The 26659-nt window shown below is 38.7% G+C and overlaps 2 protein-coding genes across 5 annotated transcripts in view; one reads left to right on the plus strand and one right to left on the minus strand.

The window, feature by feature from the left end:
* The window catches only part of KLHL15 (kelch like family member 15), a 41493-nt gene extending 38932 nt beyond the window's left edge, over positions 1 to 2561 (minus strand). For 2 of the 4 annotated variants that reach the window (XM_037026381.2, XM_073227311.1), the window contains exons 1-2: positions 2110 to 2560; positions 1878 to 1933 (exon numbers count right to left, since the gene is read on the minus strand). The gene's annotated coding sequence lies outside the window, so the exon portion shown is untranslated. Of the gene's footprint in view, positions 1 to 1877; positions 1934 to 2109 lie in introns of all 4 variants that reach the window. The other 2 variants (XM_037026383.2, XM_037026379.2) reach the window with 2 other exon arrangements.
* A 9155-nt stretch (positions 2562 to 11716) lies between these two features.
* On the plus strand, positions 11717 to 25737 carry EIF2S3 (eukaryotic translation initiation factor 2 subunit gamma). The gene is made up of 12 exons (XM_037026398.2): positions 11717 to 11866; positions 12337 to 12400; positions 13351 to 13478; positions 13563 to 13684; positions 15352 to 15446; positions 16693 to 16851; positions 17867 to 18001; positions 19264 to 19358; positions 19763 to 19907; positions 21201 to 21370; positions 21750 to 21922; positions 25300 to 25737. The coding sequence occupies exons 1-12, from the start codon at positions 11798 to 11800 to the stop codon at positions 25361 to 25363; spliced, it is 1419 nt and encodes a 472-aa protein (XP_036882293.1). The 5' UTR covers positions 11717 to 11797; the 3' UTR covers positions 25364 to 25737.
* Positions 25738 to 26659: the final 922 nt, after the last annotated feature.

Here is a 26659-nt window from a genome sequence, read left to right on the forward strand (position 1 = left end):
CCACTACCCTACTGTGCTTCACCAGAGACACTCTCACTTATTTCTCAATAAAACACCCACACGAGCTACAGCATTCCAATTCACAAGAAATATATGCTAATAAATTAACCCAACCCCTCATAAACTAAAGATTCATTCTCCTCACAGTCAATATTATTCACTCTCAAAACATTTCCAACTGGGAAAGGGCAAGCTTGACAACAGGTCAGCTACATAATTTTCAGGATCAAGGGCAAAATAAAAATGGGGGACCCCTTGTTCAAAAGCAGGAAAAAATTGTCACTAAAGGTGCTAAAATATAAAGCTTTCTCCTTTCTTCTGAGGTTTCTCTAGACATGTAGTGTTTTCTATTTGCTGTTTAATGTGTTCTAGGTAAAGAAAAATTAAAAATTTAAATTAGCATGAATTTTACCATTCACCTTTATAATGTACAATGCCAGTTTTACACACCACCTATTAAACCAAGTTCCGGCCCTTTTGAACACCCATGATGCCAAATCAGCCCTGGTTCCAAGATTTTTAGCCCCAGACAACCCAAATCAAAGCAGAGAAAAGGTCAAACCTTGAAATTCCCAATAAAACAGTGATTTGCCAAAATTTCATCTTCAGGACAAGTGATAAACCCAAGAACACATTAAAGTAGGTTCTTCCTTTTGCTAATTTAATCCTGCCCGCCTTTTATTATTATTCCTTTTTATAAAATACAAAAGCATATTTTGAAAGGCAACTGGTATTGGATTATAAATTTAATAGGACATCTCAAGAAAAAATTCAGAAAACCATGTTAGCTAAAAATAATATACTAAAAAAAAATGCTTCTCTTTCACTTTTTGTGGGCCATTTTTCTTAAGCCAAACCACACTAGTTTTTTGATGTGCCGAATAAGAATGATTCCATACTGATGTTACACATATGTATAAATTCCGACAGATTAATTTTCAAACCACAAATATTTACTATCCTATTATTACCCCCAAGTCAACAAATTAATATCCTTTACCACTGAAAAGCTGGTCCCAAGCACCTACTAAGTGTTGTGATAAAAAAGAGAATTAAATTACATAAATATTATTAGATTGAGTTAAAAAGTTGAAATTTTCTATACATTTCTAGATCTATGAGGATGAGGATTTACAGAAATCTGAATGCATGTATAAGCTCCTCATCAACAATTTTCAAATTAGTAGAGATATTCAGGCATTTTGTTCCCTAGATATGAAAAATAGGCATCAAAATTAGGGTATATGTCTTAATAGCATTCCCTAAATTACAATTTAATCAGATTAACATGAGAACATAAATTCGGAAAATATAAAAGACTAAACATAAGGTGTTAACCATTTAACTCCAAGTAAGAAAAAGGGCATAAGCGGCCTAGAAAAATGAAAAGCAAACCATTAACGTTAAATTTGAATTAAATACCGTTATTTAAATAAGCAGTTAGCATTTCGTAGGAAGGCCAAGCAACGTGACTATTATACATCTAGTTGATTCAGAGCACTGCTTCGCTATTTCGTACTTATTGCTTATACTTACATTATAGAAATAAAGAGGCAGCAACAGTTAGCCACTACAGCATTAACCATTCCAGCAAAGGTTACTTAAAAAATCGCCTTGCATTTTTACAACACTTTCCAGCTATAGACTTTCACATATATGACCTCATATAGTCCTCACTACCCTCTGATGTGGCTATTACTAACTAGATTTTATAGATAAGAAACCGAGGCTCGGTACGCGATTTTTTTCGGTCACCCAGTCTAACCCAGACCACCTGATTCCGCGTTTTATGCCTCGCATTTCGCATAGTTCTATTTCAGGCAGAAATATAATTTTTAAAGGGAAGGGACGGGTTCGGAAGAAAATAATCATGGTACCTGCAGTTGTGTGCTGCAAAAAATGGCTGAATTATGCTTCTTCCTTTTTTTTCCTCCTTGAAAAAATTAAATTTTAAACAATTTAAGTAAACTCAAAGACAAATTAGGTCCCAGCGCCTACCAAATGTTTGACTCGGCGCTGTGCAAAAAGGGCTACCGAATCCGTGCCTAGCGCGGGATCGCGGACGAAGCCCGGGCCCTGCAGGACAGAGGGCCAGGGGCGGCTACGCACCTCGGGGGTCTGTCCAGCCTCTAGTGGACGGCAGTCTGCATCAGGAAGAAGCGGGCCGGTGGGCCAAGAAGTGGGCGGTCGGGCACCGGGACGGCACTCGGCAGGCTCTCGAAACGTCTACAAGGGGCCGCTCCCGGGCCGGGCCGGGGCGCTCCGGCGGGGGGCGAGTCTGCGCGCCTGCGGCCCCCTCAGAACCAGTCCTGGGAAAGAAGACAGCGCCGAGTCGCAAGTCGAGACAGTCGGGCTTGGCGCGAGGCGGCGCGGCGTCGGGGCCCGGCCCGGCCTTGCCAACGCCAGGGGCGTCACAGCGCCCGGCGGGGCTCGGCGGGAGGCCCGACTGGGGCCGCGAGCGGGGGAAGGGGCTGGGGGGCCTCGGGCAACGGCAGAAGCACCGATTGTGACGGCGTCGACGACGGCGTCTCGGAGATTCTACCCCGAAGCGCGCCGAGCCTCAGGATCACCCACGCCGGGGGTGGAGGAAGGCGGGCAAGGGGCGGGCAAGGGGCGGGGTCTGCGGGGCCACGAGCCAGGGGCCGCTCCGGGCCGTGCGCCCCCTGCGGGCCGCGGGAGCCGCCCGGGGCCCGCCCAGGGAGGCGGGGCCCGCCGGCAAGGGGCCCCGTGCGCTGTCGTCGCAACGCGGAAACCTGACACGCAGGTAGTGCGGTCGAAGTGTGGGAAGCCAAGAGTTGGACAGCAGGCCCGGGAGGCGGCCTTGGCCCCCACTGGCGCCTCGAGGGGGCCCGCACTGGGGCTGCGGCCCTGAGGGTGTTTACCTTCCCCCTGGTCGAGCGCCAATGCCGCCATCTTTCAGTCAGCGCGCGTCACTTCCTGCGCCGCGGGTGTGGGAGTGGGTTGGGGGCAGGGCCGTCCCACGCCCGCGGGGCCCGAAGTTGCGCCTGGCCACGCCACCCGGCCCCACCAAGGGCATAGGGTGCCCGGCGCTGCGGCCGCGAGCTCGGCCCGATGCGGTTTTCCCTCTGGCGCGGCCGTCGGGGCTAGAAACGCTCACTGATGCTAGTCCCCTCCCGGCGGTCCCTCTTAGTCTGCATAAGTGGTGGGCTCGAGCCGCTGCGCTGCTGAGGTTGAGGGTTAGGAAGCCCTGAAAATGTCTTTGCATCTACTCACGGTGGGGGTGGGAGAATTAGGGACGACGTGGAGGAAGCTTTGCCGTTTCTACCTGTGTTATAAAAGTGACCACAACTGCGCCAAATGATATAATTTTTGCGAGGCAACTTTCAGGGCATTATTGCGTCATAGTTCCAGTTGGCTTATTGCCCAACAATTACACGGGTTTCAGAAAGACATTTCCCAAAGGTGGGAAAATTAATAGAAAACGGCATGTCTGCACCACACCGAGAAATGTCGGCTCTAAAAACGCCGTTCTGTTTCTATTTGCGTCAAAATAGGATGCGAAAAAAGCTTTCAGGAGGGCAGTGTTTTGGGGTGGTGGTTCGTTTTTAACAAATCGGCTATACAATTCTAGCTAATGATTTTTAAATATCGCCTTTTCTTGATTTAAGAATATAAAACTACACTGTAGGACTTTTGTAAATTTACTTTTGTGACATCTCTTTGTGATAAAAGTATAGGTGACAGAAATGCACAGTTGGAAGTCAGTGGTTTCACAACTAACCATAAATTAAGTCAGCCATTGCCCAGTTCTGATCCTAAACTGAGGAATTTCTTCTACTCCACCCCCACCTTTACCCCCTGCCGCCATTTTCTCTCTAGACCAATATTCCTATGAACTTACAGTGAGGTGTGTGACTAAAAGCAATCATTATCTCTTTCTAGCAAATTTGACCATGTTTCCCAAGAGGCCAAAATATCACATGGTGTATGTACAGTTTTGCTGAAGTAAACTACTTAATAGGAAAAAACAATCACCCTTTGGAACTAGGTTAAATAAGCTTACCTTTTCCAATTTAAACTATAAAACAATCTTTCAAAAACTGTAAGCTATAAAATAAACTTTAAACTAGCATACATTCAACTTTGAATATTTGAGTTTTCATATATTATTCCTGAACACCTAAAAGCGCTGAATTTTGATTTTTGTTCATTAGCTAACATGTATTTTGAGCTATACATTACATAGTGTGGCACTGACCTGTCTAGAAAGAGACATGTCAGACTTATAGCCTCTTTCACTCTCGTTTTTTAAAAGAGGAGTGTTTTATAGAAAGGTTTAGTACAGTAAGAAGTGTTCTGCTTCTCCAAGACCAAGTAAAACTACGTCATTTAAACTACTACTCCAACTAATTCCTGTCTTCAGTTACTTTTCCCACCAATTACTGGAAAGTAATGGGAGCTCCTAAATAATTTAAGGGCATCCTTTCATACTGGCAGCCCCACGGGGCAAATGGAAGCTGTCTTTTCTTAGCCTTCTAGCTTAAGTACTTGAGAGTAGAGTCCTCAGATCTGCTCTCTAACAGTGGGAGATATCCAGAGGCGTGCTGGAGGCTTGGGACTGGGAGTGGTGGAGGAGTCAGAAGGAAGTTCCTACCCAGGGAATCTGAGGATTTAGGATACTGTATGCTCCCCATCCCCTCGTTTTAAAAAAAGAAGTTCAGCCTTTTCAGAAATCCAGAGTCTACAGTCGTCATTTTGGTAATCACTTTTCATGTAACTACCTCCCACCCCAATCTCTGGGAATCAAATAGTTTTATTTACAGTGAAGTCTAATAAAACTGCATATGCATTCTCTTCCTCTTGAAAAGTGTTCATCAAGCACTCTAGCTGTTCAAGGTCTTACAGGCATCTTGTTGGGTCTAGATCATCTGTCCCTCAGAGTCCACCAGTGTCTCCAAATAAGTACCAACTTCTTATGCAGGTCCACATGAAGACCAGTATGCTGACACATTCCAACAGGATGGTGGCTGTTGACCTAAACATTATTTCCTGGTCTCTATCCCGGTTGGAACCTTCAAAATGCAATCTGAGGGTCCCTAAATTTTCCAGCCGGGTTTTTTAACAGCCAGATACAGTAACTTGAGCCTTTATATTGCATGACTAATAGGAAATCAGTGTCTTGGTGAATGTTGGAAGATTCCTGTCTAATGTTTTCACATCTTGGCCATTGCTGGTCACCTGTCACTTCAGATAGCTCCTCTTAGCTTCTCTCCTACTACCTTTGGCCTTCTGGTCTGTTAACCACTTCTCTGCATTTCTCCAGCTCTCTCTCTGCACTTCCCAACTCACAAACTTGACTCTTTCTCTATACTTCACTAGCAAAGCAAAAACCCTAAAGCTTTCACAAAGAAACTTCAATCTCATGGTTTCTAAAGAGCCCTCCCTACACAGGGATGTCCTCTCTGGTCATCTCTAAATCAGATCTTAGTCAAATCATTTGGTGGGAACCCTTTCCTAAGCATATCAATTGTTTCATCCCATCTTCCCCCACTGCATGAGCCCCCAAACACTAACCAAATCCCTGAACATCCAAAAGGGATGTGGGCACAACAAACAAGCCAAAAAGCCTTCAAAGGGCACTCCCCGCATGAAGCAGTGTGGCAGAAGTATTTTCATTTGTGTTATTTCACCACCGTCGGGAGCTACCTCAAGGAAAATGAATTGATAACCTGTCTTATAGCTGCATGGCCAAGAGGACTCAACAAAAAATGTGATTCTTCCTGGAACAAAATGCTTAGTAAGCAATTCCTTGCTGGAAGTTGTTAGAGTAACTGCTTTGCACTTTCAGCCAGCCAAAAAGGGTTCGGAAACATTCAGGTTTGGTCTGAGTCCCCAGCACATTGTGATAGGTTTAGACCATATGGGGATGCTATGTGAGTGAGTACAAAGTTGGGGGGATGTAATCCAGGCTTGGGAGGGTCAAGCAAGGCTTCTCAGAGAAGTGATCTGTAAGTTCAGGCCAAAGGGAAAAAGGAGAGAGGACAAGGAAGTGTAAAGGACACCCACAGGGCAGTGCGTTACAGGCCTGGGAGAGACAGCAAGGCACCTTTATTTAGAGAACTGCTGATAATTTCGTGGGGTTATAGTATTGGACACATGGAGGGGAGAGGGGAAAGAAGCAAAAATCAGGAAGGCTGCAGAGTATAGACCAAGTATAGACCATGGTATTCAGGGCTTCTCCCCTTCTGTGTTGCCTCTCTCACCTCCAGCTCTTTCAACTACACAATATTATTATACTGGTTAACATATCAAATGTTTTACTCCTACTAATTTCCATTAAGTTTTTCATTTTTAATCTTCCACAATTTAGTTATCCATGCCATAAATATTTATAAGTGCCTACTATGTGTCAAATCCTGTTCTAAGCACTGGGGATCTATCAGTGACCAAAACATGTAAAAATCCTTGCCGTCTTACAGATTAAAGAAGTCAGGTAGTGAACAAAATGAATAAGCAAATTATATGGCCTGTTAGAATGTGAAGAGTACTGTGGAAAATAATAGAGGGGGGCAAAGAGATTCAGAGTGCTGAGGGGGAGAGGTGTTCCAGTTCTAACTGGTATGATCAGGGTGAGAGATGTCATTTGAGCCTTGATTTGAAGGAGATGAAGACTGTGTAAGGCCATTGTAAGGTCTTTGGCCTTTGAGAAATTGGGAACCTTGGAAACTTTTGAAGAGGAGCAAAATGATTAATAGTCAGACTACTGTGTAAATAATAGAATTTAGGCAATGTGATGTACAACATGATGACTATAGCTAACACTGCTATATGGTATATTTGAAAATTGCTAAGAGAGTAAATCCTAAAAATTCTCATCACAAGGAAAAAAACATTTTTCCTTTTTCTCTTCTTTTTTCCCCCTTCTATCTGTATGAGGAGTTTACCACAGTAAATTAAAGTTACTGTGGTAATCATTTAATTATATATATATATGCCCAGTCATTATGCTGTACACCTCTAACTTACACAGTGCTTTATGTCAATTTCAATTACACCTCAATAAAACTGAAGGAAAAAAAACACTGGAAATAAAACACACCAAAAAAGTAAATAACAAAATGGTTTGTTAAAAAATAATTTAGGCAGACAAACGTGGAAGATGGGAGATGGGTAAGGAGACCATTCCAACAATGAAATGGAATGAAGATTACAGTAGAGACAGTGAGAAGTGGCCAGGCTCTGCAACTGTTCTGCAGGTAGAGCCCACAGGGTTTCCGGGATATAGGGATAAAGGAAAGAAAGCAATCAACAATGTCATCAAGGTTTGTGGCTTGAGGGAGTAGAAGGATGGAATTGTCATTTCCTGAGACTGGGAGGACTTCAAGAGGAGCAGGTTTGCACAGAGTGAGGGAGAAAGGAGAAGATGCAAGGCCTGGGCCCTGGGGCATGCCAAGGGGCATGAGTTGACCAGGAAACAAAGGGAACTGGTCTTGGAGACAACAGTGTGGTATGCTACAAGCTTGAGAGACAGGCACTACAAGCTGTTAAACATCCATCCTCAATAAAAGAGGCAGTGAATGTTGCCATTTTAACTGAATATATTTACCTTAAAATACAGTGTAGACAATGCCCTTATGAAAATGTTTAAACATTGTTTTAAGTTAATAATTTTGGTGCTTCTTATGAACTAATGAAAAAATAACACAATACTTCAGAAACCTCAACATGCAGGCCACATATTCATGAGGTGTTTGTGAGATTACCAAGGGGCTGAGTGTGAGTAGGTAAGGCAAGGACTGGGTCCTGGTCATGCCAACGTTAGGGAGTCATCCGGGAGAAGATAGAGAACTGCGGGGCTACAGAGGAACAGCCAGTGAGATAAGAGTGAAACCAGGAGTGTGGTTAAGCCGGTTAGAAAACTAATGTAAGTTGTTAAACGTCCACTATCAGCACAAGATGAAACTAAGATCACCATTTTAATGGGATATATTTATTTACTTTGATACACTATGCAGACAATGCCCTCTTGTAAATGAAAATGTTATAAAGAGCAAATACCTTTCAAAGTTAGTAATTTTTATGTTCTTTATGAACCAATGAAAAGCAACACTATACTTTAGTTGCCTCAAGATACAAGCCACATATTCATAAGCACTGCATTTCAGTAGATGTGCATGCAAACACACACACATACTAAGTGTGAGCGCCAGAGCTGAGGTTAGTGGGAGCAGTGAAGAGCTGCTATATGGTGTTTACTCTGTGAAAGAAGTCAAAAAAAGCCTCCAGTAATTACTGTTGCCAGAAGCACAGCCTTAGGGTTTGGGGACTGTGGTTAAGGATAGAGATGGGATTGAATCTGGGCTCTGAGGTTATTTATTAGTTCTAAAACTAAGTCCTTAGAAAAACAGTGATCGCATAGCTCTCTCGGGACAAAATGTCTTTGTTGGTACAGGGCAAAGAGGGTCTGTAGGTAAGTCAGTTCTGGCCGCCTCAGCTTGGGGCAGAGTAGCTGAAGTGGAAGGAGGGGAAGCACACTTGCACACCAGGCTACAGGCCTGGCTGAAAGGACGGCAGAGCTTCACTCTGCCCAGTGGCTTGGAGAAGAGCAGCACTGTTTGGTGAGGGGCGTTAGACTGCAGAGCATAATTGAGGCAGGATGGCCCTCTGGGATTGGAAGTCTCAATATTGTCAAGATGGTGATTGTCCCTAAATTGAACTACAAATTCAAAACAATCCTTATAAAAAAAAACCCAGTTTTTTTTGGCAGAAATTCATAAACTAGCTGATCCTAAAATATATGGAAATGCAAAAACTCTAGAAGATCCAAAACAGTTCTGAAAAAGAACATAGTTAAGGGACTTAGATTTTTCAATTTCCAAATGTACGATAAAACTAAAAAAATTAAGACAGCACAGTACTGGCATAAAGATAGACATACAGATCAATGAAACAGAACTGAGAGTCTAGCAGTAAAGCCTCTTATGGTCAATTTATGTTCTACAAAGATGCCAAGGCAATTCAATAGGGAAAGAATTTTTTTAAACAAATAGTGCTGGGACAATTGGATATCCACATGCAACATGATGTTGTTAAACCCTTACCTCTTACTATACATAAAACTTAACTCAAAATAGATCATAAGCCTCAATATAAGAGCTAAAATGATGAACCTTTAAGAAGAAAACATAGGAGTAAGTCTTTGTGACCCTAGATTGGGCAAAGCATTCTCAAAAGCATGATTCATAAAAAAGAAATAAACTGGACTTCATCAAAATTTAAAACTTGCTTTTCAAAGACACCATTAAGAAAATGAAAAGACAAGCTACAGACTGGGAGAAAACATCTGCAAATCATGTTTCTGATCAAGACTTGTATCCACAATATATAAAGAACTTTTGCAACTCACAAAAAGATAAACAACTCTATTTAAAAATGGGTTTGAATAGCTCTTTTACCAAAGAAGAGAGATGAATGGCTAATAAGTGCATGAAAAGATGAGCAATATCATAGCCATGAGAGAAATACAAATTAAAACCATATCTACTAGAATGTCTATAATAAAAAGAAGAGGCAATATCAAGAATTGGTGAAGCTGTGGAGAAACTGGAGCCCTCATACATTGCTGGTGGGAATGTAAAATGGTGCAGCCACTTTGGAAAAGTCTGGCTGTTCCCCAAAATGTTGAATGTAGATTTACCATAGGAATCAGCGATTGTACAACTAGGTATTTACCAAGAGTACTGAAAACATGTTTTCATAAAAACTTGTACATGAATGTTCACAGCAGCATTATTTACAAGAGCCAAAAAGTGGCAACAGTCCAAATATCCATCAACTGGTGAGTGGATCAACAAAATGTGGTATGTCCATACAATGGAAGTACATTCAGCAATAAAAAGGAATGAACTCCTATTAATAGATGCTACAACATGGATGAACTTCAAAACCATTATGCTAAGGGAAAGAAGCCAGATGTAAAATACTGCATATTTTATGATTCCATTTATATAAAATGTCCAGAAAAGATGAATCTGTAGAGACAGTAAGACCAGTAGTGGTTGCCTGGGACCAGAGATGGAAATGGGGTTTGACTACAAATGGACACAAGGGATCTCTTTGGGGTGATGGAAATACTCAAAATTTGGACTGTGGTGGTGACTGCACAACTCTGTAAATTTATGAAAAATTACTGCATTGTATACTAAAAATGGGTGAATTTTATGGTATGCAAATTTACCTCAATGAAGCTGATTTTCTTCAAAAAATATGCTTGTAATTGTCTATGAATTCCAGCTCTGCTGCTTACTAGCTGTGGAATTGTGGGCATGTTACCTAATCTTTTTAGGACTTACATCACTTGTAAAATGGGAATAATAAGTATATACCTCATCAGATTGTTGTGAGGATTAATACTTACGTTGGTGCCAGTATTTATTAACTACTATTATTTATAACATTACCTGTGACATTTCTACTTCCAATAAGTTTCTGACAGTGAAGCATGTTATGTTCCATTTGTTATCAATGAATTTTTTATTGATATAATTCACAAAGGATCACCCTTTTAAACTGTAGTTCACTGGTTTTTAGTATATTCACAAAGTTGTGCAATCATCACCGCTAATTCCACATTTTAAATAGCAGAGTCGACATTGTATCAGTCTTAGGTGTACAACAGTGATTCAACATTTTTATCATCTCGATGGGTTTTCTGAATTGGTGGGTATAACTAGAAAGATAAATTCTAAATTCATAAACTTACAAATTTACAAGTTCCTAAATTTAGGATTAGCACCTCCACCCAAATACAATATTTTGTAGAGTTTCTACTCTCACTCAACTAATGAATGCATTTAGTGAAACATAACTTCCTGTTTTAGGTAAACTGTTGTACCTAAAACTTGTGTGATAGAAAACATGTTAATTAATCTTAAGTACACAGTGAACACAGATAACCAAAACTCGTGGTTTCGTGTGATTAAAATTAACATGTCTTCCATCACACAAATTTTAGGTACAACAGTTTACCTAAAATAGGAAGTTACGTTTATATTTAGTGGTAATCTTTACATTAAAGCATTGAGTTTGCTCGGGTTGACTTTTTAGAAAAAGTTCTTTGGGCGTTCATGCGACACCTCGCGTCTATCCACTGTGAATGCAGTCTAGCGCCACCACGGACCACCTTCCTGCCTCTAGAAACCTCTCTTCTAGAACAAGTTACTGATTTCGCTCTTGCCATCCCTGGGCTGCTGAGAACTTCACCAAACCTCCGCGGGAGGGCGCCCTCTCCGCCGGCCGCCCGGTGACGCGCCACGCAGTGAGTGCTGCTAGTTCGGCGCGCAGCCTCCTCGGGGTCAAGGGCCCCGTCACAGATGAGCCGGAACCGATCTCGCCTTATTAAATTATGGCAATCGGTAAAGGACATTCCCACTATCTGTCCTCACACTAGGAAAGATCCCCAGGTTCCAGGACACTCTCTGGGCCATCACCAAAGGAAGCGGAAATGACTTTCCCTCGTCAGCGCGCTCCGCGGTTGCATCACCCACCTAGCGAGGGGCCTTTTCTGGGGCTGCCCTCAGCATTGCCTGACCAGTATTCCAATAGGTCTGCGACGAATGGATCCCCAAAGTTTGCCTCGTGTTTTTTAGTCAGCCTGCCTGCAAGCATCGAATAAACCCAAGCGAAGAGCTGTCCGAGTAGTGAGGCCCCTGCTGCACCAGTCATCCTTTCCCGGGCTAAGGCCCTAGTCGGCCTTCCCGCCTCCGCTTCCCTGCCCCCGAGGGGACCTGAGTGTGAACAGGCAGTGACCGGGCCACTTCCTTCCTCTGTGGGCGAGATGGCGGGAGGTGAGGCTGGAGTGACACTGGGGCAGCCGCATCTTTCTCGCCAGGATCTCGCCACCTTGGTAAGGTTTCGCTCTGGTGGACGGAGGGAGAGTGAGCTCCGGAGAGGATGACCGAGCCTTCCCGGGGGGCTTTGAGACGAGGCACTGCCGGGCTGTCACGAGCATGGGTTAGGAGCCCGCTCGCGCCGCCGCATGCAGCGGGAAGTCACGGTGTTAAATGTCATTAAGGCTTTCGTGTCTTCAGGCCTGGCGAGGGAGTGTCTACGCTGTCCTCAGCACTAATGCTGTCAATGTTAGGGGGCCTCGGGCCTCCATATCTCCCATAGTGAGTTGGAGATGTAGTCTTGTGTAACGATGAAGGACTCTTAGGGTTTCCCAGTCATCAGAGTCTAAGGTTGCGTATACAGGAAAAACCCTTTAGAAGTAGAAGAGAACTGTTCAGATGGTGGTGAGCTGTATGTAGCAAATATAAAGTCGAAGATGTGGTTTAATGTATAGCGATTTAAAATAAAAACAATATTTGATTGCAGGATGTTACCAAGTTGACTCCACTTTCACACGAAGTTATCAGCAGACAAGCCACAATTAATATAGGTAAGATAAGAATAACTTGGAAACCTGACTTCTTTGATCTCAAGCAAGTAATTTTAATCTCTCCTGTTGTGTGATTACCTGAATTATATGAGGATGCAGATATTCAAGAAATAGACGTTGAGCCTTTGTGAGCAAAGCACCTGCTAGGTTTTTTGGGAAGCACATGTTGTCCATAGGTAGCTTATAGATTAGGTGAAGAGGAAAGGTGGAGATATATGAAAAGTTTAATAGCATAAGGCAATATGTAGTCACATGTAGTTGAGGTGAAAATGCGGCTGTATTTGCCATACAAGGTTATTGCAAGGGCAGAATTTTTGAAAGTTTTATTTTGATAGATAAACTGTTAAGTAGGGTATATTACTTTTCTTAATTGACACCTAGAACTCTAGCGAAATTATGTTGATGGAGTGTAAATTTTGGATATTTAGGAGTCTGTACAAACAGCACAATAAGGCCTAGTTAAAAGTAAGTCTCTACTATCAGGCTATTAAAAAGCTGTAAAATAACATGCTACCCTTGACAGCATTACCATAATTAAACCTCGGTTTTCCTGTTTTCAGGGATTCCTTTTGGGTGTGTCAGGGTTCATCATACCCATATTCTTCACTCTGGATATGGTGGGAAGTTTCTCAATACACCAGAGTTTATATGCTTTTTATTGAGTGCTTACTTTAAGTGAAGTCAGTCTTTTCTGTGGTTAAAAACATAAGATGAATAGCTTTTAGTACACAATTTTTTTTTTAACAAGGTAGTCTGTACATGGGAAGATCTCTTAAGTCCTGTGTTAGTTTTTAGTAGGAAGGAAAGCATAGGAGGAAAAATTGTTGAAGCCACTGTTGGTTTTGCATTGATATTGTAGTGAGTTACAGCTTTGGGTTTCTACTCAATTTGAAAAAAATATTTGCTGTAATTGAATGCATATGAATTAATTTTTTGTTCTTTGTCTATAGGTACAATTGGTCATGTAGCCCATGGGAAATCCACAGTTGTAAAAGCTATTTCTGGAGTTCACACTGTCAGGTTCAAAAATGAACTAGAAAGAAATATTACAATCAAGCTTGGATATGCTAATGCCAAGGTGAGCTATGTGCTGTGAAACTAGAAACTAATTGTTGAATGTGCAGATAACAAATCCAAATCTTTTTTTCATTGGAACTTGTAGATTTATAAACTTGACGACCCAAGCTGTCCTCGGCCAGAATGTTACAGATCCTGTGGAAGTAGTACACCTGATGAGTTTCCTACAGACATTCCAGGGACCAAAGGGAACTTCAAATTAGTCAGGTGACTTCATTCACGCTAAAAACACTTTATGCATCATATTCTATTGTCTTCTGATTTATGTTTTGTGAAATATTTAACAAACATTAAACAATGAATTAATGGTTTTATTTTCCCATTATTTATTTATTTATTTGTCTATGATGACAGTAATTTGAAAAGTCAACTATTTAAGCCTAAGTTAGATACTTACATGCAATTTCTCCATAGGAAAAGTATCGTGTAAGCAGAATGGAATGGGGGGAAACACAGTTCATTGGCTTTGGGGGAATTCTTTTTGCCAGGCTTCCCAAATTAATTTTAAACAGTGTTTCTGTCTTTTAGGGGAGGAACAAAGCCATTTTTAATTACCCCTCTTAAATACATGAACTTGTTACCCAGTTATTTCCTGAATATGACTATATAGTCTGGTTCTTTATCAGAGGATACCAACATCTACCTAATGATGTTTATAGGAGTTGGGGATACCCCACAAGGAAATTTTAGATCTGGGCAGGGCTGGGACTTGGGAAAGGTGAGTGAGGCTCTTGGGCCAAAAATTTAAGGGGTGGAGGGATGCTAAAAGAGAAACTCAATAATTAAGATAAATAGTATTTTTAGACAATGTTTTTTTTTAATTAATGCAAAGAAATTGTGATAAAACAACTTTTAAAAATAAAAACAGTCTCAAAGTTACAGATTTTTTTTTTTTTTAGTATCACTGGTGTTTTGCTTTTTGGCTCAGCATAGCATTATTCCTAATCTTGTTTTATTTTAAAATTTTGATAGTTGTTCATCATGGATTTTTTTTTTTTTTTGCAGTTTGGTTTTTTAAACTATTAAATTGAAATATTATTTATCTTGACTACTGAGTTTTTTTGGCACCCCCTTCAGTTTTGCATCTGAGGTGAGTGCCTCACTTGCCACATGCTAGTTCTGGCCCTGATCAGAAATCAGCAAACTTTTTCTACTAAGGACCAGACAGTAAGTATTTTCGGCTTTGCAGGCCATAAGTTCTCTTCTATAGCTGCTCATCTCTGCTCTTGTATATGAAAGCAGACATAAACAATATGTGCATGAGTGGGTATGGGAGAGGGCCAGATTTAGCCTAAGGGCGAGAGTTTGCTAACTCCTGTTTTCTATCATGACAATAAGAGCATACACTTTTTAAAAATAATGGTTCTGAATGAGTAGCATAGTTTTGTTAAGATAGTGCTGCCATCTCCACTTGAGATTGGTGGTTCCAGCCTTTCAAGGTCTAGAGAAATTTTTGGCTGATTAATTTTTCAGATGACAATGCCCATTCTGCTATCAATGTTACTTAGGTTTCAAATCGATGACATTCCCTATATATACTCTATGCCATATTCTATACCATATTCACTTTGATTGCATTTGTGAGTTTCTGTCTCTTCAGTTATTTCCACACATAGCTAATTTCATATGCTTTGTAATGATCTGCAGTGATTCTACTCTTAGCCAGTAGGTAATCTTATTTCCAAGGTCCAGAAACACCAGGTCCTATAACCACTTGACTTTAAGGCAATGAGAATTATTTCCATATTTTTATTCTACATTCATATGTAATATTCATATTCCATATTTAAAGTGATTTAATTTTAGGAAAACTATAACTTCCATGTTGAGGTATGGCTTGATCTTAGAACTGATTGTTATTTCTCAATTGTTAGACATGTTTCCTTTGTTGACTGTCCTGGCCATGATATTTTGATGGCTACTATGCTGAACGGTGCAGCTGTGATGGACGCAGCTCTTCTGTTGATAGGTAAATTTATCAGAATTTGTTTGGACAAACCAATGTAAAACACATCCAGGATGAAATATTTAATGGGGAACTAATGCCTTTGAGGGTCATATGCCAAATTTGTTGACACAAATGGAACCTAACATGTCATCCAGAATGTCATGCCTGCCTACTAGTTATCACAAGACTCTAAACAAGATAGACCTGGGGCTGATGATGTGAGAAATCTCATGGTAGTATATATTTTTTAAAAATCAGTGCACTTTTCCACTTAGAGCATACAAAATGATTTGTTAAATTTTAAATTTATATGTAAACATACATGTATTTTTTGTCTCTGAGCTATCCACTGCAACACTGACATATAATGGTTTTATTTAAATGCAAGTCTCATTCATAATAAGTGTTGAAATGTAGACTGGAATTGGGGTTTTCAAGGCTATAGTCTTCCTTGTGTGAGCTGTTAAGAGACTCCGTTGCTATGGGATATGATTTTTAAAAGCATGCCAAGAAGATAATAGTACAGGACACCTGAATATCACCATTTGGGGAGGATGATCATTGGACTGCCCAACAAAACATGGCTCTTTCTTTATAATGCTCTGTTGGTTATTTTCACATTAAGTGGCCTCCCCTTTGTTAGGGAGTAGCCTCTGATAGTAGTTGAAATACATGGACTGTATTAAGTATCTTCCCCTCTTAATTACTGTCTGCCTCTCAGGAGCTTGACTAGCCCGGAACATCTCTAAAACTGGATAGAGCCTGAGGACTATACCTTGTGCCTGAGGAAAAGCTGAGGGAAAACCCTGAGATGCCAGATTTGTTGATACCAGGCTTCTTGCTTAGGACCAGGAATGGTAGCCAAAAGATTGGGAAGCTCCAGTGAACGCAGGCACAGAGGGTGAGGCAGAGACAAAAAGCAGATACTTGTCAATGATATTCGGGACTTTTGCCTGGAATAAGGCTAGGATATTCAAAAGTTTCCTTTATTAGATGCCAGCTAATTTTTTTTTTTGTAGTAAAATACACATAATATAGAAAATACCATCTTAGCCATTTAAAGTGTAGCTTTGAGTACATTCACAGTGTTGTATTAGCATTACCATTTTTATTGCCACAAAAGGAAACCCCATGCCCATTAAGCAGTCACTCTATCCCCGCTTTCCTCCAGCCTCTAGCAACCTTAATCTGCTTTCTGTCTCTGGATTTACCTATTCTGGACATTTCCAGCTAATTGTCACACACTTTTTATTTTTCTCTCTTCTAGCTGGTAATGAGTCTTGTCCTCAACCTCAGACTTCTGAACACCTGGCTGCTATAGAAATCATGAAACTGAAGCATATTTTGATTCTACAAAATAAAATAGATTTGGTAAAAGAAAGTCAGGCTAAAGAACAGTATGAACAGATTCTTGCGTTTGTACAAGGTAAGAAGCCATAATATCTAATAAGCCTTTGAATAATTTTGAGAGGCATTTAATCCAGATACCAGATGTTAATTTCTAATAGATTATCTAAAACGGTAAATTTGTGGGTCTTAAACCTTATTTCTCTACACCTACTACTTGTTAGCCTACTGATAAAACTAGTAAAATCTGTTTCTGAATTTGATCAACTAAAGTATATTTTTGAAAGCTGAAGTTAGACTTGAAGTTATATTTGAAAACTAAATTCGATTTTTTAAAAATCCTCAGTGATAGTAAAGTGAACAAAAGCATTTTTTTTTAACTTAAGTCTTACACTATTCTTACTGAGTAGTTACTTTGTGAATTAGAACTGACAGTGATTTATTTAATCTTTATAGTGTTGCTCTCTCTAAGAGTATAATGTTTCTCATTTCAGGGAAGACATGATGTGTCTCATTGTTGACATTTGATTCTTTCTTAGCCTTGTTTTTCTTGTTAGAAAAGTTGACTTCCTCCTGTGAACCCAGTTCTACTATAATGAAAAAGAATAAGTCATTTTGATTAAAACCTAATTATGTTTGGTTCATTTCTTTGACCAACCTGTTTAACATATAATTAATAAGGAACAGATATTGTATGTGTCAGCAGTGTTTGAGTAGCAGAGAACCTGTAATTTTACCTTGACGTTTATTGGGAGGTTAATTACATGTTAATAGAAATCTTTGAACTAGTAAAAGTCCCAGGAGTGTTAGCATGTTGTTTGTTTGAACAGTTTTATGAGTTTAATATATCAAAGATATCTGGTGATATAGTTTAACAAATTTTTTCTTAAAGGGAGTAGTACTCATTTTCAGAAGTAAAAATAAACATAGAATACTGCTACCTTTCTAAATAGAATCGTCACTTTTTACCTGTTGCTGGCATTTGTGTGGGGATGTTTAGGCATATATTTTAGTAATCTTAACTGTTTCATGTAACATGTATAGAACAAATTCTATAAAACAGGAATTTTGATCTTCCTGGTATTGTCATGTAGGTACAGTAGCAGAAGGGGCTCCTATCATTCCAATTTCTGCTCAGCTGAAATACAACATTGAAGTTGTCTGTGAGTACATAGTAAAGAAAATTCCAGTACCCCCAAGGGACTTTACTTCAGAGCCCCGACTTATTGGTAAGTGATAGGATTTGTCTTTAACCCTTAATTGATGTTTTTTCACATTGGTGATTCCCCTTTAAGGGCGTTACTAATACTTCCTTTTCTGCAGAGGTGGTAATAAATTACAGTCTCCATAAACTTTTTTAAAAATTAATTCTGAGTTTGTATTGGCAGTGCTAGATCACACTGCTGGATGAGGGACAAATTTCTGAATACAGAAGGAAGTTTTAACCTTCTTGTACTCTGTATACAGTATGTTATGTAATCAGGATGGAGTCATACAGTATTCTCTATGGAATTTTAAAGGTTTAGTCAGGAACAGAATATTAAAACTTCTGTGCAAATGACTTGATTGTACCATTAATGAGGATTGTCATGTTCCTTTATTTTTATTTAAATTCATAGTATCAATATTAGTAAAATCTCCAAGCCTGTAGTTCAGCACAAAGATGTAGGTGCCTTTTCAAAACAGACATTTGAGTCCCTCTGGGCCTCCACCTGAGACCTTCCTGTGTGTTGTGGGAAGTGTTCTCTTGTGTGATTATGATGCATACTCCTTGTTAAGGGTCACAGCTCTTAGGACGTAAGTGTAGCTCACATAGTCCTAGAGTTGTTTTGTAGTTTTAAAACAATTTTTATTTCCAAAGTCACATAATATAGGAGTTTATAAAGAAAAAGTCCACTCCCTGCCTCCCACTTCCAGCCTCTTAGCCCTGAAGTATCCAGACGTAATAGTTGGTGTGTATTATTCCCACACCTTTCTCTTTGTTCATATGGTCGTATATAATGTTTCCTGTTCTCGTTTTTCTTTGTGGAAGAGGGATCATACTATATGTGTTATTTTCATAACTAATTTTCTCCTTAACAGTATATGAGGGTTATCCTTCCAGATCATTATGTATAGATCTAACGTTCTTTTTTGTTAGCTGCATGATATTCCATAGTATGGATGTATCATTACATACAGATCTAACATTCTTTTTTGTTAGCTGCATGAAATTCCACAGTATGGATGTATCATACTAAACCTATCAATGAACTTTCAAGTTATTTCCACTTTTTCCATTATAAAGCAAGGCTGCAGTAAATGTTGGAATAATAATAATAGAGTAGGTAATATAACACCCCTATGTTACAGATTTTAGGTAATATTAGGTAGCACAGCACCCCATGGTATAAATCTTCTGGGGTAACTATTTTAGAAAAGTTAATTTAGAAAAGAATATGTCTTCTCAAGTTAAAATAAACAGAACTGGTTTTAATTTGTTTGCTTTTAGTTATCCGGTCCTTTGATGTCAATAAACCTGGCTGTGAAGTTGATGACCTTAAGGGTGGTGTGGCTGGTGGTAGTATTCTAAAAGGAGTTTTAAAGGTAAGCTGGTTTTGGTTATTGTGTGTTTGTTTTGTTTGTTTTTTCCTTGTCTCAATCATAAGGAGAATAGTATGGACACTCCAAATTGAAAAATAAAATTTTTTTCGTGGTGTCTAGTACTTGATAGAGACTTCTTGAGTGTGTCTGACCTCTAACTTTATAGGCTTGTTTTGAGTATGGAGTACATTTTTTATGGTGATGGATTGTGTGGTAGGTAGTTAGCTATGGTTGGATGGTTCTGGTTTTAAAGTTCTCTTCGACATCTTTTTTTCGTTTTTTAATAGTGATCGTTGAAATAGAGAAAGGGTTGTCTTTTCAGTTTTGTGGTCTTCTTGTTAGGACTTTTGATGTGTAAAATGCTAATCATGTTGTCCTGCAGTAATTAATAATGTTTATATTTACAGGTGGGCCAGGAGATTGAAGTCAGACCTGGCATTGTTTCCAAAGACAGTGAAGGAAAACTCATGTGTAAACCAATCTTTTCCAAAATTGTGTCCCTTTTCGCTGAGCATAATGATCTCCAGTATGCTGCTCCAGGAGGTCTTATTGGTAAAGATTTTCTTCTCATCACTATGCTTCTAATTTGTGGTATTTTTCATGGGAAATTGATTACTCAAAAAGATATATTGTAGATTTTTAATTGGATATTTTAATAATTGAATGGGGCTGGGGACATTTATGTGGTTAAGCTGTTGATTTTAGGTCATAAGATGGTTTCATGTGTTTGTAAAAATTACTTTTAAAGAATACATTTTGGTTGAGTATATAAAGTAACTCCTTTTTAGCAATAATAAAATAAGTTTTGTGACCTAACATTTAAAATACCTAAGTATGCTTTTATTTTGAAGTCCACAAGTTTTTGGGGTAGAGAGTGTTTGTTTTTTATGTGTGTTTTGCAAATGGAAAGTTACTCATAAATGTCAGTTGAATCACATCATATCATATTTACACTGAGGTGAGAATAAAAGGATAACTTCCATTTTGTAGGAATTACTGAGTTAATTTATGGATTTTCTGGTCACTTACACTTTACTGTCTACCAGATACCCAGAGAAAGGCAGGATTTGTTGAAAATTAGAGGTGCTGTACCTTTGGATTAAAGAAGAGAATATTTGGTAAAGAAGGAGTTTTATCTCTTGGTTCTCTGGTTTTAGGCTATATAACATATTTTTCTGTTCTAGCCTGTAATTAAGAGTTTACTATGTATGATTTTATCTGTTTTTGTTGTTTGTTCTTTATAAACAAGGAAATTCCAGAAAAATTGGTAAAATTTACCTTCTGGAATTTTCAAGATAGAAGAATAGTGTAATGATAATCCTCATGTAGCCACCACCCAGCAGCAACTGGCAGTACTTTACCAATCTTGTTTCATTTTTATATCTTCTTCCCTCTCCCCAAAAGTCACACAGGTAAAATGTTTTTAAGTAGATCCCAGGAATTATATAAAAAGCCTTTAAGTTGTCTTTTTGGTCAGCTTTTCAGGGGAGAAATGGCAGACAAATAGTCTATAAACTGCTTATTATGAATTTTGTATCTTTTCAACCTTCATTAAGCATATTCACACTCATTTTTGAGTTAGGCTGTTATCTCATTTTGCCCTTTGCTTAGAATTTAAATCAAGAGAATCTTCTGTTCTCAAATGCACAACTAACCCATGAATTTACAATTCTGTTTCTTCGATTAAAACAGGTATTTTTCATGCCTTTGTAGCTATTACATAAGTATGAGAATATAAATGTGTAATAAAATGTATAAGTGTATGCTGTAATTGTTTAAGTTTTTTGGTAAATAGCCTTATAGGCAATAAAAAGCTGGATTTTGTATATCTTTATTTCATATCAGGAGTTGGAACAAAAATTGACCCCACTTTGTGCCGGGCTGACAGAATGGTAGGGCAGGTACTTGGTGCAGTTGGAGCTTTACCTGAGATCTTCACCGAGTTGGAAATCTCCTATTTCCTACTTAGACGCCTTCTAGGTGTACGCACTGAAGGAGATAAGAAAGCAGCAAAGGTAAGTGCTTTCTATAATTCCTGTTTCCAGAAAATGATAGTGATACTAAGACCAGTTTTGAGGTTTGTTCTTTTATAGCTAACATGGGATTAAGAAAAAAGAAAAGGTGGATAAGTTTGGCTTCTTGAAAGTTGAGAACTTCTATGTGGTAATCAGTTTAAAGTATTAAACAAAATGGGAAAAAGTATGTCACATAGGGCAATGACATGATATTCCTGTAATCCATATGATTTTTTAGAAAGTGTCAGTGAGATTAGGTTGGCAGAGATGGAAAATTGCTGCTATCTGTTGTTGGCAAGGATGCAGAAAAATAAGCAGTCATTTTTGGAAAGCCTTTTCTAGATTTTGGAGTTTATTTTTCCCCAATTTATTTCCCTAGGTGCAAAAGCTGTCTAAGAACGAAGTGCTCATGGTGAACATAGGATCCCTGTCGACAGGAGGAAGAGTTAGTGCAGTCAAGGCTGATTTGGGCAAAATCGTATTGACTAATCCTGTGTGCACCGAAGTGGGAGAAAAAATTGCCCTTAGCCGAAGAGTTGAAAAACACTGGCGGTAAGTTTATTAGCCCTTGTCACTAAAAAAAGACACAGTTTCATTAAGTTCTTAGTGTACATGCGCACACACTTTTTTCCTTAAATTCAGTACTTATTGAGACTTTAAATCTCAAGTATTTATTTGGATGACTTTGAAATGTGTATTTCTAGCCCTGATTTGTGAGAGAGACAGCCTGTGTAAAAACTAATGAATTTAAGTTAGTATTTTCCTTGTTCTGGCTTTTTAAAGCTTTATTTGGAAATAATTTTAAACTTAACAGGAAAATTACAAGAATTGCACACAAAACTCCTGTTTTCCCTTTTCCCAAATACACAGTTCATTTTTATGTGTGTGTGTGTACATATATATATACACAAACTTTTTTCTGAACTATTTGAGGAATAGGTTGTATATATCATGCCCCTTGATTCTTTTTTCTTTTTATTAAGGTATCATTGATATACAATCTTTTAAAGGTTTCACATGAGCAACATCATGGTTACTATATTCACCCATATTATCAAGTTCCCCCCACTCACCCCATTGCAGTCACTGTCCATCAACGTAGTAAAGTGCTATAGAGTCACTACTTCTCTGTGCTGTATTGCCTTCCCCATGACCCACCTACATTATGTATGCTAATCATAATGCCCCATAATCCCCTTTTCCCTCTCTCCCCACCTATCCTCCCTTCCCTTTGGTAACTGCTAGTCCCTTCTTGTCATCTGTGAGTCTGCTCCTGTTTGTTTGTTTTTTTTCTATCCAGGTTTTGTGTGCTCCTGTTTTGTTCCTTCAGTTTTGCTTTGTTGTTATGCTCTACAAATGAGTGAAATCATTTGGTACTTGTCTTTCTCTGCCTGTGCTCCTTATTTCTTAATACTTCGGTGTATATTTCCTAAAAACAAGGATATTCTCTTATATAGCCACTTCATGAAGTTTAACATTGGTAAAATATTGAAATCTACAGTCTATATTCCAGTCTTATAGCTTGTCCCAATCATGTCCTCTACATCCCTCAGTCTAGGATCATGTGTTGCATTTAGTTTTCATGTCTCTTTGATCGCTAATCTAGAACTTCCTTAGCCTTTCTTTTTCTTATTGACATTGACAGTTTTGAAGAATACAAGCTAGTTACTTTATAGATGGTTCCTCAGTTTGAGTTTATCTGATGGTTCCTAAGATTAGATTCAGGTTGTGTATTTATGGCTAGAATACTTTTATAGGTGGTAATGTCTCCTTAGGAAATCAGTCAGAGGCACATGATATCTGACTGCTCTTCCTTGTTGAGGTTAATTTTAATTATGCACTTTAGGTGTTGTCCAGTCTCTCTACTATATAGTTACTTTTTTTATCCTCGTAACTAGTAAGCAGTCTGTTGGGGAGACTCTTTGAGACTATGCAGGTAGCTTTCTGCTCATCAAATCCCCACACTCCGTCCCCACTTCCCCCCCTCATCAATTTGGCATCTGCTGATTGGTCTTGTCTGAAGTGAACTTAACTATAGTGATTGCAGAATGCCCCCCCACCCCAACTCCACTACTCCTCATTTATCATTTGACATTCTTTCTTCCCCATTGTTTACTTATCTAGTATAATATGGCCTCATGGAGTCCTATTTTACTCAGTATGTTATGGTTCATTACTGTCCTTATTTTGATGTCCAAATCGTTCAGGATTCATCCAGTAGAGACCCTTCAAGTTGGCTCCTGTGTCCTTTTGACATGTCCCAGTTGTTCCTTACTTTCTGGCACAAGATGTTCCAGGCGTATGTTGTACCTCCCCTGCTCCAGTTTTAGAATTGGCCATTTCTCCAAGAAACCCTGGTTCCTTTTAGTAGGAGATAGTGTTTAGAAATGAAGATCAGGGTGTTATGTGTGCTTATTGCTCCTAGCATACTATTGCTTCTAGACTTTTTGAGTGGGTAGAGCTAGGAAGTGTACACACGTCTTTGTCTCCTGCTCATTCCCTGGTTAGTTACTGAATCTACCTTTTACATTTCTATTCCATGTAACCTCATCATAGCTCACACCACCATCATTTCCCACTTAAAAGTTATTGCAAAAGATTCCTAGTTTGCCTCTTCCTTTGTTACTGAAGAGCTCAAAGTTAATCTTCCTAAAACCTATTTTTCATGCCTTCCTCAAATTCTAGTACCTTCTCACTACTCTGATATTCAGGACCTTTCTGTCAGACTGCTTCAATGCAATTTAGATTTCCTTCTGCTTTGTCTCATATAAACTCTCTAAATTAGACTATTCTGTATCCAGATTGTCCTCATAATTCTTCAAATCACACTTGGTTCTGTGTTCTTTCCTCACTACCTGCTCCCCTTATTAAGGCTTCCCTGATACTGTGCCTCATAATGGTCTCTGATCACATTTCTCAGAAGATTAATCTGAATTATACTAATCTCTAATTTAGAGAGAGTTAAACTTTCTGTTGTCTTTTAAGTAAATAATCCTGCTTTGTGGTGTTTGTTATTTGACTTTACTCTTTTGTGTGTTTACTATTAACTATATTATAGACATACTGATTTCCACTGTATTATAAAATAAGCTTAAATAATAAACTGTTAAAAACTCACAACAACATGGAATTATTCGCACTTAGAATGATTAGAACAGATTTTATAACAAAAGTTCTTTTTCTGCCTGCCCACTAATATTAAAAGAGTCATCTATCCAAATGAAAATTTAGATTTTGCTTAAAAATTAGTAAATAATGTTAAAATTGTTAAGAGAAATGACAGCATCTGAATGATCCTTGCATTCTTTATAATTGTGGTTCTAACCCATGCTCAAGAGGGTTTTCTTCTAAAAGTTACAGTTAAGGTAGCAATCTGGCCTGGTTATTGATTAAAGCACATGAAAGAGGGAGCATAGGTCCCTCTGCTGTTGAGAGTAATCTGCTTATAGATTATAACTTCCTCTGCTTCTTCTCTTAATTCCCTTTATTGCTAAGGTCATGCTAAATCTGTTGTCATCTATTGAGGTGCTGTGAATGGTAAAAAAGCATTTTTCCAAGGAGAGAAGGAAAAAGAATGAGATTTTTAAAAAAAAAATCAGATTGAGGTTGTTTGTATATCAGCATGGTTCCTTAAGTGGACTGGAAGGGTCCTTGGGAGTTCTGAAGGGATAGGTATATTCTGATAGAGTGAAGACAGACATATTTATAGTAGAAACTTTTTATTTGCTTTTCCTGTCACTCATTCTGGCCAGAGCCCATCTGGGTCTAAGAATCTAAGAAGATAGTGTGAGCTTTCTTTATGGAGGAGCAGGTTTTGGAAACAAATTCAAATTTAGCAGGCAAGTAAAACTAGTTTTGTCATATGATTGTGTGGTAATGATAATGAAAAGGATGCAAAATTCATGATTTCTTTTATTTTCATTTTGCAGTTTAATTGGTTGGGGTCAAATAAGAAGAGGAGTGACAATCAAGCCAACAGTAGATGATGACTGAAGAATTCCTGTTAAATAATACATTTGGATGAATTTTGAATTTCTTTTAACCTAGGGGTATGTATTCATAGCAATATTGAGGAATTAATTTCACAGCTGATTACCTTAGTAGTAGCTATAAGGTTATTCTCATTTTTTGGTGATTAAATTTAACCTTTAGTATTAAAATAGGATCTACAATAAATGTAAATTGTCATAATGTTGGGTTGAATCTACATTTTAGCAGAAATTAAACATTGTCAAATAATGTCTAATTTATATATCAGTTTTGAAATGAAATATGTACAGCAGGTTTGAAATGAAACTGCTATAACCAGCCTTTGCTGTAGTATGCATATCACTGAACCTGTCTGAAATAAAAATTTTCTTCCTATTTTTCATGATTGTCTTTGAGTAGCTCCAGGCTTGAAGAACTGTTATACCAGTAAAAATTTGAAGATACAAATTCTCGAAAATCAGCTTTCCTTGGCCTCACATTTTTATATTGCTTTATCTTTGAAATTTTGAGTGAAAAGTAGATTAATAAACACTATCCTTTAGAGCAAGAGTGCTTGTTCCCATGGACACACCTTTCCCTCCCCTTCCTCTCATTTCTTGGACTAGAATGCAGGAAATTAGACCCAGAAGTGCTCACTCTTTACCTGTGGGGTCCTGTGATTGTTTCTGCATTGGTTTATGTGTGAAACCCAACAAGCTTCCCTCATTGGAAAATACTGTTACACCAGATGATTCTAGATAAGTAACAGATCTTTGTAGGCCTTGTTTTATGTTTTTTCTTAACTGCTTAATGGATACAGTAAATGATGTAAGTTCTAATATTAGTAAACTTTGGACTTTTTAAGAGGTAAATGACATTAGAAAGCAAAGGGAGAGCCCTTTGATTTTTAATTTAATCTCCATGTTCCTGTACTTTACTTGTGTTATGCATTTTAACCTATATTTTTTGTTTCATAAGAGTGTTAGAGCAGTGATTCCCAACTCTGGCTGACCTTAGAATTGCCGGAGAAACTTAAAAAAAATGTCCTGCATGAACATATCTCCCCAGGCAAGGGAAACAAAAGCAAAAATGAACAAGTGGGACTACATCAAACTGAAAAGCTGTACAGCAAAGAACACCACCTATAGAACAAAAAGGCATCCTACAGTATGGGAGAATATATTCGTAAATGACAGATCTGATAAAGGGTTGACATCCAAAATATATAATGAGCTCACACACCTCAACAAACAAAAAGCAAATAATCCAATCAAAAAATGGTCAGAGGAACTGAACAGACAGTTCTCCAAAGAACAAATT

The sequence above is a fragment of the Manis javanica genome, chromosome X (genome assembly GCF_040802235.1).
Source record: "Manis javanica isolate MJ-LG chromosome X, MJ_LKY, whole genome shotgun sequence".
NCBI lineage: Eukaryota > Metazoa > Chordata > Mammalia > Pholidota > Manidae > Manis > Manis javanica.

Excerpts from the sequence above, each read along its gene's own strand:
- EIF2S3 (XM_037026398.2), top strand. The coding sequence starts at position 11,798 with ATGGCGGGAGGTGAGGCTGGAGTGACACTGGGGCAGCCGCATCTTTCT. Across the intron at positions 12,401-13,350 it reads ACAAGCCACAATTAATATAG|GTACAATTGGTCATGTAGCC; the intron begins GTAAGATAAGAA and ends CTTTGTCTATAG. Across the intron at positions 19,908-21,200 it reads TGCTCCAGGAGGTCTTATTG|GAGTTGGAACAAAAATTGAC; the intron begins GTAAAGATTTTC and ends ATTTCATATCAG.